Source organism: Doryrhamphus excisus, chromosome 18, assembly GCF_030265055.1.
Source record: "Doryrhamphus excisus isolate RoL2022-K1 chromosome 18, RoL_Dexc_1.0, whole genome shotgun sequence".
Lineage (NCBI taxonomy): Eukaryota > Metazoa > Chordata > Actinopteri > Syngnathiformes > Syngnathidae > Doryrhamphus > Doryrhamphus excisus.
In genome coordinates, this window is record NC_080483.1 from 10951947 (window position 1) to 10967276 (window position 15330).

The 15330-nt window shown below is 40.2% G+C and overlaps 2 protein-coding genes across 4 annotated transcripts; both read right to left on the reverse strand.

Annotated features, from left to right (window-relative positions):
- Positions 1 to 104: 104 nt before the first annotated feature.
- Positions 105 to 3718, reverse strand: pxmp4 (peroxisomal membrane protein 4). Its single transcript, XM_058054923.1, has 4 exons — positions 3532 to 3718; positions 3346 to 3408; positions 1733 to 1931; positions 105 to 1121 (listed from the first exon to the last, which is right to left on the reverse strand). The coding sequence occupies exons 1-4, from the start codon at positions 3642 to 3644 to the stop codon at positions 852 to 854; spliced, it is 645 nt and encodes a 214-aa protein (XP_057910906.1). The 5' UTR covers positions 3645 to 3718; the 3' UTR covers positions 105 to 851.
- A 237-nt stretch (positions 3719 to 3955) lies between these two features.
- itcha (itchy E3 ubiquitin protein ligase a) lies at positions 3956 to 15118 on the reverse strand. Of its 3 annotated transcripts, none has more exons than XM_058055388.1 (24): positions 14972 to 15118; positions 14052 to 14091; positions 13825 to 13966; positions 13319 to 13443; positions 11695 to 11826; positions 11023 to 11071; positions 10790 to 10944; positions 10412 to 10685; positions 10238 to 10333; positions 9423 to 9597; positions 9171 to 9240; positions 9009 to 9093; positions 8796 to 8924; positions 8632 to 8704; positions 8473 to 8544; positions 8312 to 8400; positions 8055 to 8214; positions 7835 to 7968; positions 7203 to 7343; positions 6987 to 7107; positions 6804 to 6908; positions 6634 to 6730; positions 6484 to 6556; positions 3956 to 5616 (listed from the first exon to the last, which is right to left on the reverse strand). In XM_058055388.1, the coding sequence occupies exons 2-24, from the start codon at positions 14074 to 14076 to the stop codon at positions 5517 to 5519; spliced, it is 2622 nt and encodes an 873-aa protein (XP_057911371.1). In that variant the 5' UTR covers positions 14077 to 14091; positions 14972 to 15118; the 3' UTR covers positions 3956 to 5516. The 3 variants fall into 3 exon arrangements, with proteins under 3 accessions (XP_057911371.1, XP_057911368.1, XP_057911369.1); XM_058055385.1 differs by having other exon boundaries at positions 10769 to 10944; XM_058055386.1 differs by having other exon boundaries at positions 10769 to 10944; positions 14052 to 14109; positions 14972 to 15064.
- Positions 15119 to 15330: the final 212 nt, after the last annotated feature.

The following is a 15330-nucleotide window of genomic DNA, read 5'->3' on the forward strand; positions in this document are numbered from 1 at the left end:
ATCCAAAGAATACCAGTTTAAGGCTGGAACAAGTGAATTCTCTTTATATATTTTACAATTGGACATTTTGCCCTGAATCTAGGACAACTTGAAAGTCAACCAACTTGGGAGTACAAATGGGTCAGGAGTCAAATCACTGGGAATTTGAGCTAAGGTTCCATGGAAAATATGGTTTAAAAAAGTATAATAATTGTGCTAAGACGATAATTGATTTTTTTGTTGGCTTCTTTAGATTATAAACAAGTCACTGAAGACTGAAGAAAAATAAGGACAATGATGAGAATAAGACAAAAGCAGTGCATTATGATTACAGTTAAGTATCACTTATTTTTCTATTACACCACAATTAAATAAGCAAAAATCGATCCATTCATTTTCTATGCTACTTATCCTCATCAGGGTCGCAGGGGTATGATGGAGCCTATCCCAGCTCTCTTCGGGCGGGGTACACCCTGGACTGGTCGCCAGCCAATCACAGGGCACATATAGACAAACAACCATTCACACTCACATTCATACCTATGGACAATTTGGAGTCGCCAATTAACCAAGCATGTTTTTGGAATGTGGGAGGAAACCGGAATACCCGGAGAAAACCCACGAATGCACGGACATGCAAACTCCACACAGAGATATCTTCCCAATGTCCTGACTGTGTGGCCTACATGCTAATAAGTGAAAATGTTTCTTAAAAACATTACATGTACAGGACTTGAAAGTTTCATGATGGCAAAGGTTTGACTCCTGGATTTGATTAAATCTATTCCACTTATTTCTTCTGGGAAAATGTAATCACAAGAAATCCAGTGCTTATTCCAGCGTACCGGTCCATAAAGGAAGCAAAAAAGTCTTCATTTGCTAGCAGAAGTCCTAGGCTTGTTATAAATGAGGAAGTCAGAGATGTCGTGCCACACGTTGCTGTCATGGTAGAGGTAGTTCATGGATGACTGCAGCGAGGGTTGGAGGGTATGCGGATGATACTCAAAGAGCCATAAGACCACACCCCACACCAGTGTGGCGAACAGCGGGAAGGGGTCGTGTTTTGGCTGGGGTACCACGCCTTTCTCCACGGCCAGCCGGGACAAGGCGAACAGAATCCTGGACAGCAAGTACATGTTGATCTAGAGTGGTGAAAAACATTTGTAAATGTTTCTGCCAGTAGGGGGCGCCACTGTAGTCAACTTGGACATGTGGTATGGTTCAGGTCTGGGTTGCAAAATACATTTTGAAACAGATGTGATGATCTGCAGTAAAGTTTCATGACCTCAAGTTCACATGTCCTATTTCACATAAGCTGAATTAATTTGAAAGCAATATAATTTTCACCTTTATATGGTTTATTGCATAACACATTTAGATTTTTGACATTTTTTGTCACCACAAGGTAATGCTGGCATTAATTATGCGTATGAATCTCTTCAGGTGGGTTCTTCATTACCTATTTGTTGACCTATTTCACGTTTTTTCAGTCAATTGTGAACTCAAATTTTGCCGGCACACTCCACCCGGATACTAGGAAGCAAAAACTCAAAATATTTACATGGTTCAAATTGGGTAGTAATCAGATGAAACAAAAAGGACAAGTTTGATTTTGTATGATGCCTCAAAATGGTTCAAACCAAAAGGTTTTTAACAGCATAGGTCCTTGAGACTTTTTTGTGTCTACTCATGAACGCTAAATGAAACAGGCTTTGTACTTTGAGTATGTAAAAACAATGTAGCACCAACAAACCTGACTGTTGATATTGTTGTTATCGCCAAACACCAACCATCCTCCGACACAGGCAGCCAGAAAGGCATGTGATTGCAGACTCTTCCCCTGGATCTTCTCCTGCAAGGCCTGCAGTCCTTTGTACGTAAACACGAAGAACGCCAGGTTGCGGGAGTGTGTGTACGTTGCCTTCAAAATGGCCTTGAGTTTATCTGTCAAACTGTCAGAGAGGAGGCAAAACAGACAGAGAATGAATCAAACTAAAAAATAAGAATGCGAACAATGCTTGATTAGTGTTACTATGTAGTCTCCATAATTCAAGCCATTAAATGCAGAATACTACATTAGTATAAAAAAGCCGTCCCTCATTTATCACTGTGAATTGGTTCAAGACCGCGATAAGTGAATTTCAGCAAAGTGGGATTCAATATTAGTTATTATTATTATGAGTGCAACATAATGTGTACCTGTATCAAATCGTTCGATATAAGGGTGGCAGTTCGGAATGCATTGTATCGAACATTACATAACACAGCTGCACACTTCCAGTTTCCACCTTGGCATGACCTTGTGATTGTGATAGATAGCTGGCGTGCTCAAACACTTTGCTCGCTAAATAACTGTTTTTTGGCTGCGTCATGATTCAGTCACACCCTCACAGTGTGTCTCTCTGTGCTGCCTGCTGCGGCCCAATTCCTCACAAGGCATTTCTTTATCACTGTGCTGCGCTCTGCTTAGGAGATAAAATGCAAAAAGAAACTTTTTACACCATGGAAAGCTGTGACTTTGTAAAATAATATAACACTACACTGCCACGCTGTCCAAGAGAACAGTCTAATTTTCACACCAGTTTTATGAAGCATACTACAACTAAGTTGCAACTCAACAAAAAACACATGCAACTGGTAATTCACATGTCCACCATTATCTAATACTATTTTACCACATTTAAAAATGAAATAAAGATCTATATCTTCATGGAAATCATTTATTTATTTAGTTGTCATTTGATATACTGCATGTTTTGAAAGCAGATTCATTGTAACATAAAATGTAGTTTAGTCCCTTGTATTAAGTCTAGTAATGTGATACATGTATTGTTTATATTGGTAAGTTGTTTTTGTGACTATCCATCTTCTATGCACTAAGCCTTTTACAAACACATTGTGTATTAGTTGAAAAACACCAGACACCAGCCTGTGTATTATGACTTTCGGGCCAATGCAGCCACTTGATTTTATTTTGACATGAGCTTACCTTGTTGCTATGTCTTATTTCATGATGCTGAAATATTATACTCCACTATATTCACTTGGCTGCTTGTTCTCCGTGTTCATGCAGACTTCAGTCGCCTCTTGGACAAAGGTTATGGACATATACCATTTTCTAAAAAGCTAAATATTGCTGTGCCTTATTTCTGGAAGCTGAAATATTATACTCCGGTTGTCATGAAGCTCTCAATCATTGCTTGAATGAAAGTTGCCATTCTCATGCAGTCCCCAATTCCCAATTGGGAAAAGTGTTTATTCGTAAGAAGACAGCTTGATATTTTAGTTGTACAATTACAACTAGGTTAGAGGACAATTACCGTTAGAGCTATGGTCAAAAAGGTGAATTACAGACACCTTGCTTACCTTCCACTCCGGAATAGAAAGGTCATCACAAAAGCATGCGGTGCTCTGATTTTGGCTCCGTATCTGCAAACACCAACAACTTAAAGCCAACCGACATTTTTTTTCCAAACAGGGCCACTTAATACTGTAAGAATACAAAAAGAAACGCCGCTAAACAATAATATTTCATATAATTAAATGACTCACACGGCGCCATTTCGGAAGCCTTTGAGAACTGCCAAGGTCGCTTTGTGTTTCTCCTGTTGTAACAGGTTGTTGACGGTGTATAGAAAAGTTCTTAACAGCTCTGAAACCGCCATGACTTTGGGCGGAGGGGGACACAAATACCGGCTGCACTTTCGCGTCTTGGAAATGTGTACCACCGCAAAACGGCACCGTCCGGAAACAGTGTACAATACGTTTATACCGATGCAACGTCATTGTAAAATGTTGAGTTGTGTCGCTTTAAATTAAAATTTTTTAGCTGTATTATAATAGTACACACTAATAGTTACGTTTCTAGTAACAAAACAACTTTAATGGCTTAAATATTATGGTTTGAGGTTTAATTATCATTTAATCTTCAGCCAACTCCAGTTTACTGTAAATATTCAGCACAAGACAGTCAGTTTCTTATTTCTTTAATTGTAAATACCCCAGAGAGAAAAGGTGATGTACAAGTGAAGTGGTTCATAAAATGATGTTACCGAGATGCAACTGTTATTAAAAAATAATTTCACTTGCCCTAATAATGGGTCTGAATGGGCAACAACCACCAGCCACAATATTGTGTGTCCCCGGGCACAGTCAAGCGAAATTCAATACAAGAGTCAGACAGAGATATTTACTTGCACAGTATATTTTGCGTCATTTCTAGCAACCATAGCATCTGAGGGGTAAAATATCTCATGAAATATGTCATCAAATTGCACAGGCATACTTAATGTTGTGGCCATAAATAGTCAAGCCTCACACCTGTAATGATAATTCTGAATTGTGCAAATTTGAATTACATTAGGTTCACTTTATGACGATATAACATATTCTTTAATCAGTAACTGGTTATGTTAAACTCTCAGTGATCAAGAACACAGGCAAAATCTAGGCACCTTATTATTAATAACATATTTGCAATTGTAGGTATTGTTTGACCTGATTTGGACAAATCACACTTGGAGCTTTGATGTTTGTATCTGGAAACCTGGAAACTAAAATTCCTGTAGAAATCTCAATACAGTACAGTACATCACTCCCTATAAAACTAGGGTCACCTGCTAGCGCTCCACTTCCAAGCCAAAATCATAAAAGGGGACCACTACTTGGGTGAATTCTATGTATTTAGATGTTTAACACATTATCCCGCTGTGTACAGTACCTGTATTTACACTACATTAGTCACTTTCAATCTCATGATTGAGCTTTATTATCTATCCAGTATCATGTATTTTCTACCACTCAGTGGGAATAGGACGTATTTTACAAATCTATCACACAGGATTGTTCCCACTTCATCAGTAATCAATTAACATTATTATTCACACTTTTGATAAAAGGAACACTCACGGTCCAATATATTTATATTACACAGGAGACAACTGCCCTTTTTTGAAATAGTTACGCTAAAAAGATTTTCGAACCTGCACCAGTTTTCAAATCAGAGAGTAAAATCAGCACTAAAGAGTGAAAACTTATCTCGTGAAGTCATCAAAACTATTGTTGGTACAGCTACAAAACTATTGCACTTAAAACAAGGAAGAACTACATGCTTTTGTCAGGGACAATCCCACTGTCTTGCCCTTCACAGTTCATGTGTAAACTATGTTAAAGAAATGAAAAATGTTCTTAAAAAGGGACAGCCTCTGCTACATTAATCAGTCCAATAAGACATTTGAATTAAATCACTTTTTAAAAGATATATAAATCAAATATAATCTGAAAATATAATCTGAGTGCATAGTCTTAACAGGGAGGTCCTGATGGAGCTTCTTCTGTTCCACACTCGCACGGCGTTAAGCGTGATGTTGTGAAAAGGGTGAAGAATTGTCCACTCTTATGTTAACTAAATGCAGGGAAGTGTCTCTTAGAGTTTAAAGATTTTTGAAAGCAGCTGTGGGATTGCATACAGTCGATGTGGCAGAGAAATAAAAGCAGCTCCGGGCTGCAGAGACAAATATAAGGAAAAGGTGCTGTGGTTACTCCTGTCCAAAGCCTTCCGTCTCCTCGATGGCAAACATGAGCTTCTCCTTCAGCTGCTCGTAACTCTTGTAAGGAGGCAGGTCCAGACGATTAAAGCTAGGTGGGACAATAGGGAGACAAAAATAGATCACTTTCTCAGTAATTACTTATGAATGCTGAGGCAAAATGCCAAAGGCATAACATTGGCCAGATGCAATGGAAATATGGCCCCTAGTGGATATGAGCGGTACACGATGTCTCAGCATAAAAGGACCACATTTATATGTTAAGATGGTCTCACAAAGAAATGTTGTAATATGTGTCCCAAGAGTCTATTTATGAGCATCAAACTAATTTGAAGTGATTGAAGGGTCGGGCGTGGTAAGTACATGGATGGGAGACCACCTGGGAATACTAGGGGCTGTAAGGAAAAGTGTTAACATTGTAACGACACACGACTTAGGTCGTGTGGTACTCTCGTGTGGAGAGTGGTACGCTATGAGCAAGTGCAGTGAAGGCAAGAAGGCTACAAAACAGCACAGAAGAGAAAAGAGATCACATTGTAACATACGTACATATTATATATAATATAATTAATATATTATAAATAATGTTTTTTGAATCGTATTGTAACCTATGTATCACCTATGAAATGATAGCTGTTCTTGGGAGACAGGACCCTGTTGGAGACAGGCCTGGACAAACACACTATTAGCATTAAAGCTACAGACACACAAAATGGGGCGTTCCCAGTTGGGCTCACTAAAAACTTTTAAACCGTCTAAATTCCAACCTCAAGGCCAACACTCTTCCAACACACTATTATGGGACCTTTAAAATGATTTGAAAATAGTAGAATATGGCTGGGATAGGCTCCAGCATACCCCACGTGAGGATAAGCGGTAGAAAATGGATGGATGGATATTAGAATATGGGCCCTTAACACAATTAAAACCAACTAAGGAGGATATGAAGTGGACATACCATGTGTGGCTTCGCGGAAGCCAGTTCTCTTTGCCCACCTTCTCAATGCAGAACTTCTGCGGCCCGTTACTTCCTATAGTTAATCCAAACAAACGCCGTAACATCAAATAAAGTAAACCAAATTGTGAAGCAGAAGAAGCAGGGACGCACCCATAAGGTCAGCAAAGCCACCAACAGGAAGACGACAAGTTCCGGTGACAAACTGTAGCAGTCTCATCCTCTTCTCATTGTCCATCTCCTTTGCAAACTGCCAAGAGGTGAAAGTCTATTAGGTCCAAGGCAGTATATTAGTTGTTATGGGATTTGACCGCCGTACCAACCTGCCAGAACCAAAGAATCTGCTTGCTGCTTCGGGCATAATGTCTGTAGATGGTGTTCCTTTGCCAATCCACAAGGTCAATCTCTTGCATCCCACACAGCATCACCTCAATGGCAATGAAGCAAGAAAGTGACCACCACTTTACCAGTTTCACACTCACAAGTTACCAACAGGATTCAGATACCTCTAATTCCTTAGCATCAAAGTACTGCAGGTATTGCTGGGGCAGAACCTCATTGAAGCCCTCAAAGAAGGCCTGGGTCTGCTCCTCCACACCTCTTGACAACCTCCACTCAGCCACCAGCCTGATGTTAGCACATCACAAACATGGTAAAGACGTCCTAAACACCACAGCACATGTATGTCACAGATGTCACTGTGAGGGTGTGTGAAGAAGCACCTGATGTACTCCTCCTTGTTTTCCTCAGTTACTTGAACGTTCCCGCCATCTGGTTTTAGCTCATGGGTGGTGACCTCGCCTAGGATCTCTTTGTCGACTGAGAAGAACATCTCCAGACCACACTCTTCGATGTTATTATCTCTGCAAGACACACAGTTCATAAAAAAATACAATCAAACCAAGCTTGGATGCAATGAAACCTACGTACATATCACCCACTCATTTTTGCCAGTTGATCATTAAGTTTGCATTCAATGTACACTAAATATTCATAATACATACATACATACCGATACAGTGGATCACCGCATTTGCAATTCCGATTTAGCATTGACAACCTCGCAAAGTTGATTATTTTTATTAAAAAAAAAAAAATTGTCAGACTGTTTCTTCCACATAAAACATCTCATTGACTTAACTGACTCATCTATAAATACATGATAAACATGTAAAAATGATAGAAAAGCCCAGTTGCTTAAACCACAAAGGGAATGGGTTGTTTTCTGGAATTGGAAAGAGGCAGTAACTAGAGACAGGCTTTCTTGTTCTTTAACACACTCATCCATCAGCTGTAAATCCACCTATCAAGAAGCAAATCTATTATGTGCCCCTCTCCCCCACCCAATATTTACTTGATCCATATAAGAGAGTTGTAAAACTCTGGATCCACCGACTCCAGGTCTTTGAGAGCCAGAGGCTTGTTCAGGATGCGCTTGTAGAAGGGCAAGGAGAAGCCTGTGTCGATGAACTTGCCGTGGAACAAGGCCTGGGGATAAAAAACAGTTTGATAATTAAAAAAAAAACACAGTCAATAGTTGATCATAATTTTTGCTGATTTTAAAGCATCTTTACCATAGCGATGAAGCGGCCAATGAACTTGAAATACTTAAGGTGGTCCGGGTTAATGTAGGAGGCTGGGTTGATCTGCAGACAGTAGTTGTCTTTGCCAGCATACTCAAACAAACAGTACATGGGGTTCAGCACTTCGTGAGAAAGCAGGAAGAACCATTCCCTGGACACACAGACATAAGACAAATCATCACAATCAATAAGCAGGTTGCAAAAGCATTTGGATACAACAGAGATGTTTCATTTTGATTTGAAATTACCTGGCCACGCCTCCATAGTCCAAACCTTCCTCTCCGGGGAAAATGATCCACAGTCTCCGTCTCAGATCTTGAGGATGGAAGCTCATAATCTTTAACAGAGAAATTAACCCAGTTAAGCACAGCAAGATAAGAAGAAGGTCGAGAAGGGTTAATTTCATCACCTGCTGGAATGAATCCTCAAACAAGGTTTTCCTGGAAACGGAAATCTTGATGTGCTGAGGCATTGATAGTTGCTGTGCAGGAAAAAAACAGAAATAAGATTTAAATGTTGCATTTACAGTATATGGGTGTACATGGGCACATAATATAACCTTCCTTACCTGACACCAGAACCTGAAGTATTGCACTTTGGCTTTAAAGTCCCTGACGTAGGTAATCTGCGGGCCGTTTTCACTGTTAGGAGAACAACAGAAACATTGTCCACACACTCCTTTGGCTATTTAACAAAAAAATTACCAAACAAACCAAACAACTGACTACTTACAGCGAGGATTTCCCCGTACGAGGGTCAATGTAGGTTGTGGTTCGCCTGTTATGATCCACAAAGTAGGGAATGCCATCGACTGTGAACCTCATCTCCCAGCCCTCGGGCAAAGGTTTGTCATTGAGCAGCCTGAACAACACAAGCCCAAGATTGAAACATTAAAAAGTAATAAAATTTCAGTTCCCGTTTGAACAAAAAATTTCAGAGACTCACCCTTGTGTCCTGGGGTCTTCCCATTGTGTCGTCCGTGTCGGGTGATGAACAAAATACACTCTTCCATTGCTGTCTGTCCTTTTTTCTGAAATTAAATACATATATTTGAAGTCATGAACTCGTACTTCCAAAACTCCAGCAACATCCAGGTGTGACATTCACCCCAGCCGTGCGGTAGAGGTCCCAGGGGGTCAAACTCCTTATTGGACGTGGCTGCAAGCTGGTCCTGGAGCTGAACAAAAATGAAAGACGACATATAAACACTCCTTTACAATTTGTTCTAAATTTTGGATTTTGTTTCACAGCTCTGAGTCCAGGGTGTACCCCACCTCTGGCTCAAAGTCAGCTAAGATAGGCTCCAACATAGTGAGGATAAGTGGCATTGAAGATGGATGGATGGGTTTCACAGCTCACCCCATAAATGAACCGCTGGTTGAACTGCTGCATGGCTCCTTGCAGTTGGCTGCGCTGATGCTGCCACTCCTCGTAATTACGCACTGACTCCTGTGTGGGGCGCTGCCACGTGGTCGTCCTGGTGATGTGGTCCACGTAGTAAACCCTGCCCATGGGGTCTACCCTGCGCTCCCATCTGTGGACACGGAGAGTGAAAGAATAAACCATGTTGTAGTGGATTTGTCTGTTAAACAAAATTACATTAAATCAATGTTAACATTTGGAAATAAATAAGCCTGGAGCTTTTCTTGAGCTAACTGTTCATTAGTCAGCTAGCATTTGTTCAGTGAATAGGCTAACCTGGCATGAACCAGCCATCTTCTATACTGCTTATCCTCACCAGGGTCACAGGTATGATGGAGCCTATCCCAGCTACTCCAGGTGAAAGGTGAGGTACACCCTGGACAAGTCTCTAGCCAATCCAGGGTTTCACATTTCAATATCATTTGACTTTCTGACCTATTTATTGCATGTGGTATATGGCATCAATTATGTTGGGCAAGTGCAGAGTTACACTGTGTCTGTAAAAAGTGGAGAGTGGAAAATAGTGCATCCTGTTGGAGACAGGTGTGGGCAAACACAGCTCATTAGCATTAAAGCCACAGATTTAAAAAAATGGTGTGTTCCCAGTACGGCTTATAAAAAGCACTTCTGAACCGTCTAATTTCTAGCATCAAGGCTAAAATTAGCCTATTGTTACTCCTCTGAGATTTTAAGTCGTTAAAACATATACAGTAGGTCCTTCAACACAGGATAGGTGTGATGTGCAGCCTTACCCTGTAGGCAGAGCCTCCGGTCGGTCCCAGGTAGTCCTCTTCTCAATGTGATCGACAAAGTACATGCGTCCATTTTGGTCCACACGCTGCTCCCAGCTACACCAAACATAATATGACATCAGTATGACTACATGTGACACCTTAGGACAGAACTTAGGTGTGAGATGTCTCTACCCAGGTGGCAAGGGGCCGGTGCTCAAGGGCGTGGGTCTTGAAGCAGCAGTGGCTGGTGCTGCTGGTGCTGCTGGGGCCACTGGTCTGGGGACATTTGCAGCAGGAGGCCTCACGGCTGGTGCTGGTGCCGCTGCTGGTGCTGCTGCCGCTGCTGCTGCACCGCCTGTACCTGCGTCCTCATGGTGATCTGAAACCCCACTGGCAGACGCCTGGGATGAGCCGTCAGATGCAAGACCTTCACTTAACTCGCTTGGAGAGGAACTGCTGGAAGAAGCTGGAAGGAATCCAGACAACAAAGTGTTTTTGAACATTTCATGCAAAAGCAATATTATAGCTTTAGATATATTATTGTACTACTTGGTGAGGTGGCGGGTCTACCAGGGGTGGAAGAAGGTCGGGTCGGTCGACTGCGACGAGAACCAGTAGCGCCCCCTGGAGACTGGGAAGGGGAGCTGGAGCTGTTGACAGTGCGAGTGTCTGGTACAATGACCCATTCATCAGAGTCACTGGATGGAGACGAATCTCTGCTTGGCCTGCAATATTTGCACCAAATTTAGCAAGTGAAGAAATTGACTAAATTATTTAACTGCTTAAGTCAAAGTTTACTCCACCTGTTGCCAGTTTTCCCATTTTGTCTTGCATCCTCCTTGAGCAGAGAAGCTTGTAGGATAAAGGAAAGAAACTGTTCAGTATACAGTATGTTAAAGTAAGGGGCTTAATCTAACTAGGGCTGCAACTAACAGCTATTTTAATAATCGATTAATTTGTCAATTATTTTTTCGATTAATCAATGAATCAGATTTTTTAAACAATAATTTACGCCTCTTTATGCAGAGATCAAAGATTTGAACCAACAAAAATATATAGGCATTTTTATTGTGTAAGGGACATGAGCTGTTGGAACAATAAATAAATGATAAAGAAATGCAAATCAGAAAACCCAGTAACAGGATTTGTTTCAATATTTATGTATTACTGTAAATGTATGGAAATGTAATGTAAATGTAAACATGACCACTATTACATATATTCACTGATGGACACTCTTTGAGATGCATTCATTCTTTCAAGGAATGAACAATGCAAAAATGTTAGCATGTTAGCATGTTAACATGCTAACTGATGACAAATGCCAAACTACTTGAAGTTGCTGTCTTGGAAAAATGTTCAGCATTTTTGAGGTAAACTGACACAATATTTTAATTAATTTCAATGAATTCCCAAAGTCGTGGTCATCTTTTGAAAATGAAACACTTGGCTATTGCATGGTGGAATCATCTCACCATGGTCTTTGTCTGCTGAGGCGAAGGCTTCGGGGTCGACATGCATGCCGTCGAGACAGACCGATAGGTCGCCCACAATATCCCGGGAGTCTCTGTCAGAGCACAGCTGCAACGTCTGGACCACCTCAGACACTGCAGACAACACACAAAAAGGACCACACAGCATCACAACATGTCATACTGGTTACATACTGCATACAATCCTAAATACAGTATGCTATTTCCTCAAACATTTATTAGCTTTACGGGTGTCGCAATCCGATATTGATCGGATATCAGGCCGAAACCAAGAAACAAGCGATATACTGGGTAAGTTTAATATGACCAAATTCATCCTGCATTTGAAGAAGGATTTTCACAACATCATGACTTCCTGAAACATTCACCGCTGATGACAAATTTGCAAAGCATGATAAACTCCCACGGGATGACGTTTGCTACAACAGAAAGGATGACCAACCCAGTCGTGAGTCAAGTCGGACTTACAGTAAATGCTTATTAGAGCACCTCAAACCTTGCTATATCATGCCTAGCCGCTACTATATAGTGTGGATAAAACTAGAGATACATCCTTTCAAATAGAGGTTTAGATTTAACTATAATTTATGCACTCCTGGAAGTAAGAAAGGTGTATTGACAAACCGTACCTGTAGATTTATTATTATTATTTAATATTTTCTGTGCGGGTTATTTTGTGTATCTGCTCTATAGTAGTCCACAACTCAATACAAAGGGTAAAAAAATTAGCATAATAGCTCCTCTTTCAATTAAGGTCCCCTTTTCAGCTCTAGTATTTTTGTTACAATGATTTTTGTCCAAATAAATGTACCTTACATTAGTTGTACCAGGCATGAAAACGGATCAATAAACTGAAGAAACAAGGGTGGTCTAATAATTTCCTTTCACGACTGTAGATACAACATATGTTCACTTCTGCTAGCATACATATATATATATATATATACTTGTACTGCATTGAGTGCTTACATTTATATGAACATAAAACTAAGAAAAAGAGGTAATGGTTGCTTGACTCTTCTTGCTGGATATTCAAGGACAGGGTGTATCTGTTCCCCTTTTTGAAAGTCCTGGCGTGCACAGGGTGCAGATCTTCATTAGCTTATGACTTTGAGCTCTGAAAAAACATACATACACCTGGCTGTTTCTGTTTTTCCCTCTCAGACAGTATAACTCTGCCCCACTCTTGCTGTCTGACGAGACACTTGGACCGGACTGCTCCGTTTTCTGTCAATTCTCAATTTTTTTTTTTTGTCTAAACAATTTTATTTCTTCTTCCTACTGTTGAGAGCAATTTTCCACAACAGCACATTGCAGAGACATGTCCACAGGCCGAGTTATCTCATGCTAATTATATCAAAAGGCATAATAAAACACTGCCTTAACAAGCAGAGGACTCTTACGTAAGAAGTGTGTGCAACATCTGGCAAAGGGCAAATGATTAACTGCTGACAGACACGGCGGTGAGAAAATAACCAGTGGGATGATACAAATCTTGATATGATCCTGAATTTGATAAGTCTGAGCTTGTTTCTTTCACCTTTGTGGAAATGTGGCATGTGGAATATTCCTTCAAACACAAAATACTGGAGAGCATGACACTCACATTTCAAGTCATTTGCCTTCAGCGTCTCACGGATCTCCAGCGTGGCTATTCCCAACAAGATGTCTGCCTTGAGCGTCTGGTGGCTCCAAACACGGAATATCAGCTTGCTGAGAGGAGTCACAATCCTTTAAAAAAAAAAGTGTCAATAGTGTCAATAGAAAGGCATCAGCTGAAATATGTCAATAAGTACAGAGCATCGTACTGTTTTGTTATACAGTAGATTCTAAATATTACTATTTTATAGAACTAAAACCCACAGTGCATGCTGGGTAACTCCTATTGGGGAAGTGTGCATGTGAGCTTCCTAGCATGACTTGTGGGTTATACATTTGTATAAAATAGTATTGCTTTGCATGTGTATTAGTTTATACTGATCTCTCTTGTATAGCTATACAAATAATCTGCATAAATACTTGTGTGCACCCGTGATATTACAGTACAGGGCGGATGGTCCACTGGAGAGAGTTGGACTCTATCATCCGTAGAGGTTGAAAATGGGTACTTACACTGTGAGTGCCTGTTTCCACTTTGGACTGTGTGTGTTGTTGCATTTCTCAGTCCGCTTTGACTGGCCATCCACGGCTATTTCTACATACGGACTGGGACCAAACCAGTTCTTTTTGTTTTCCTTCAGCTTGGCTGACAGTACTAAGGAGGGAGTGAAATGGGAATATAAAACATCTTATTACAAGTAATTGTCATTTTCTGCTATGTAACCTTAATGGTGACTTACCTGTGACTTGTAATTGGGCCTTCATGTTTCAGCCATAACACTGCCAAAAAAACAGAAACTTGAAACAAATAGGGACAGTGTTTTCATTTGATATTTGGATTTCATTTGTTTTTCACTTGACAACAGCATGGGATATGACTTCATTAATGTTTGACAGAAACAAGACAGTCTGTCGGTTAATAGGATTGGGAATCATTGGTTTAAAGAATGAGAAATATGCGTCATGACATACACTCCTTTCGAACAAACAAGCAGTAGAGCGAAATGTGAGCTCAACATTTGGCAATCCAGTTAATGTTTTCTGTCAATATCAATGTGTAAACAATTCATAAACCATTAGACACCCATTATAATATACATCCTGTTTATTTAATCAAACTTCCTCAAAGGATGTAGTGCATTTTGTATTGGATCACAGTGTGAATGTGTGCCTAATATACTGAACTCGTTCTCTCACTGTCCTCATATGAGGTTTTGCTAGGTTACGTAATGATGTGGTTAGTTAATCTTGGCTATTTCAAGAAGGCAACCTCTACAACAGAGAAAATCCCACTCTGGCCTTAAACTCATAGAATATAAGCTAATATACCATAGAGAGTCCATTGAATAAACAATTACGAGATAAAGTGTTTTGTTAGCCAACATGTCACTTGCTTTGCGTTGTCTACATGTCTGCTTCTCCGCTGCTCCACACATAAATGTCGCCTTTCGTTATCTATACGACATGTTTTGAAAATTGTATATTAAGTGTTGGGGAATTTATTTAAGAAGCTAAGAAGATCTAACACTAGACCAATTTCACCTGAATACATTGCGCACGACAAACTGTTGCCATTAGAGAACCATTGAACGCAACATTTATGCTAACATTGCCGGCACGCAGGAGCTTCTATCGAGCAAAAGTCACCGCAAAACCGTACCTGACACAAACAGACGATTAAGAGACACACTGGCTTCCTAACGTTGTTCCGATGTTGTTGTCACGTAATAAGTATTATTGTCGTCTGCCATCATTGCAGCGCCCAACCTCACATACTAGCTAGCAAGAGCCACCATGGCAGTTTTTCCGGTGGGAGGATTTTCAAAGTAAGATATAAAGTGGAAACGATCGTATATTGTTGATTATTTTAATATATATTATTCTCATATTATCATTTGTTAAAGTCTTTGAGGACCTCTTATATTGTATCTTAAAACGTAAAGAAAACAGTTCAGGTTATTGTTAAATTGCAACTTTTAATTTGAAGGGTTCCGCAATTTGACGTATTCTGTCATTTGG

Coding starts and splice junctions, on each gene's coding strand:
- pxmp4 (XM_058054923.1), bottom strand. CDS start 3,644: ATGGCGGTTTCAGAGCTGTTAAGAACTTTTCTATACACCGTCAACAAC. Junction 3,409..3,531: donor GGCTTCCGAAATGGCGCCGT/GTGAGTCATTTA, acceptor TGGTGTTTGCAG/ATACGGAGCCAAAATCAGAG. Junction 1,932..3,345: donor TTTCTATTCCGGAGTGGAAG/GTAAGCAAGGTG, acceptor CCTCTCTGACAG/TTTGACAGATAAACTCAAGG.
- itcha (XM_058055385.1), bottom strand. CDS start 14,076: ATGAAGGCCCAATTACAAGTCACAG. Junction 11,072..11,694: donor CTCAGCAGACAAAGACCATG/GTGAGATGATTC, acceptor TTATCCTACAAG/CTTCTCTGCTCAAGGAGGAT. Junction 8,401..8,472: donor TTGAGGATTCATTCCAGCAG/GTGATGAAATTA, acceptor TCTCTGTTAAAG/ATTATGAGCTTCCATCCTCA.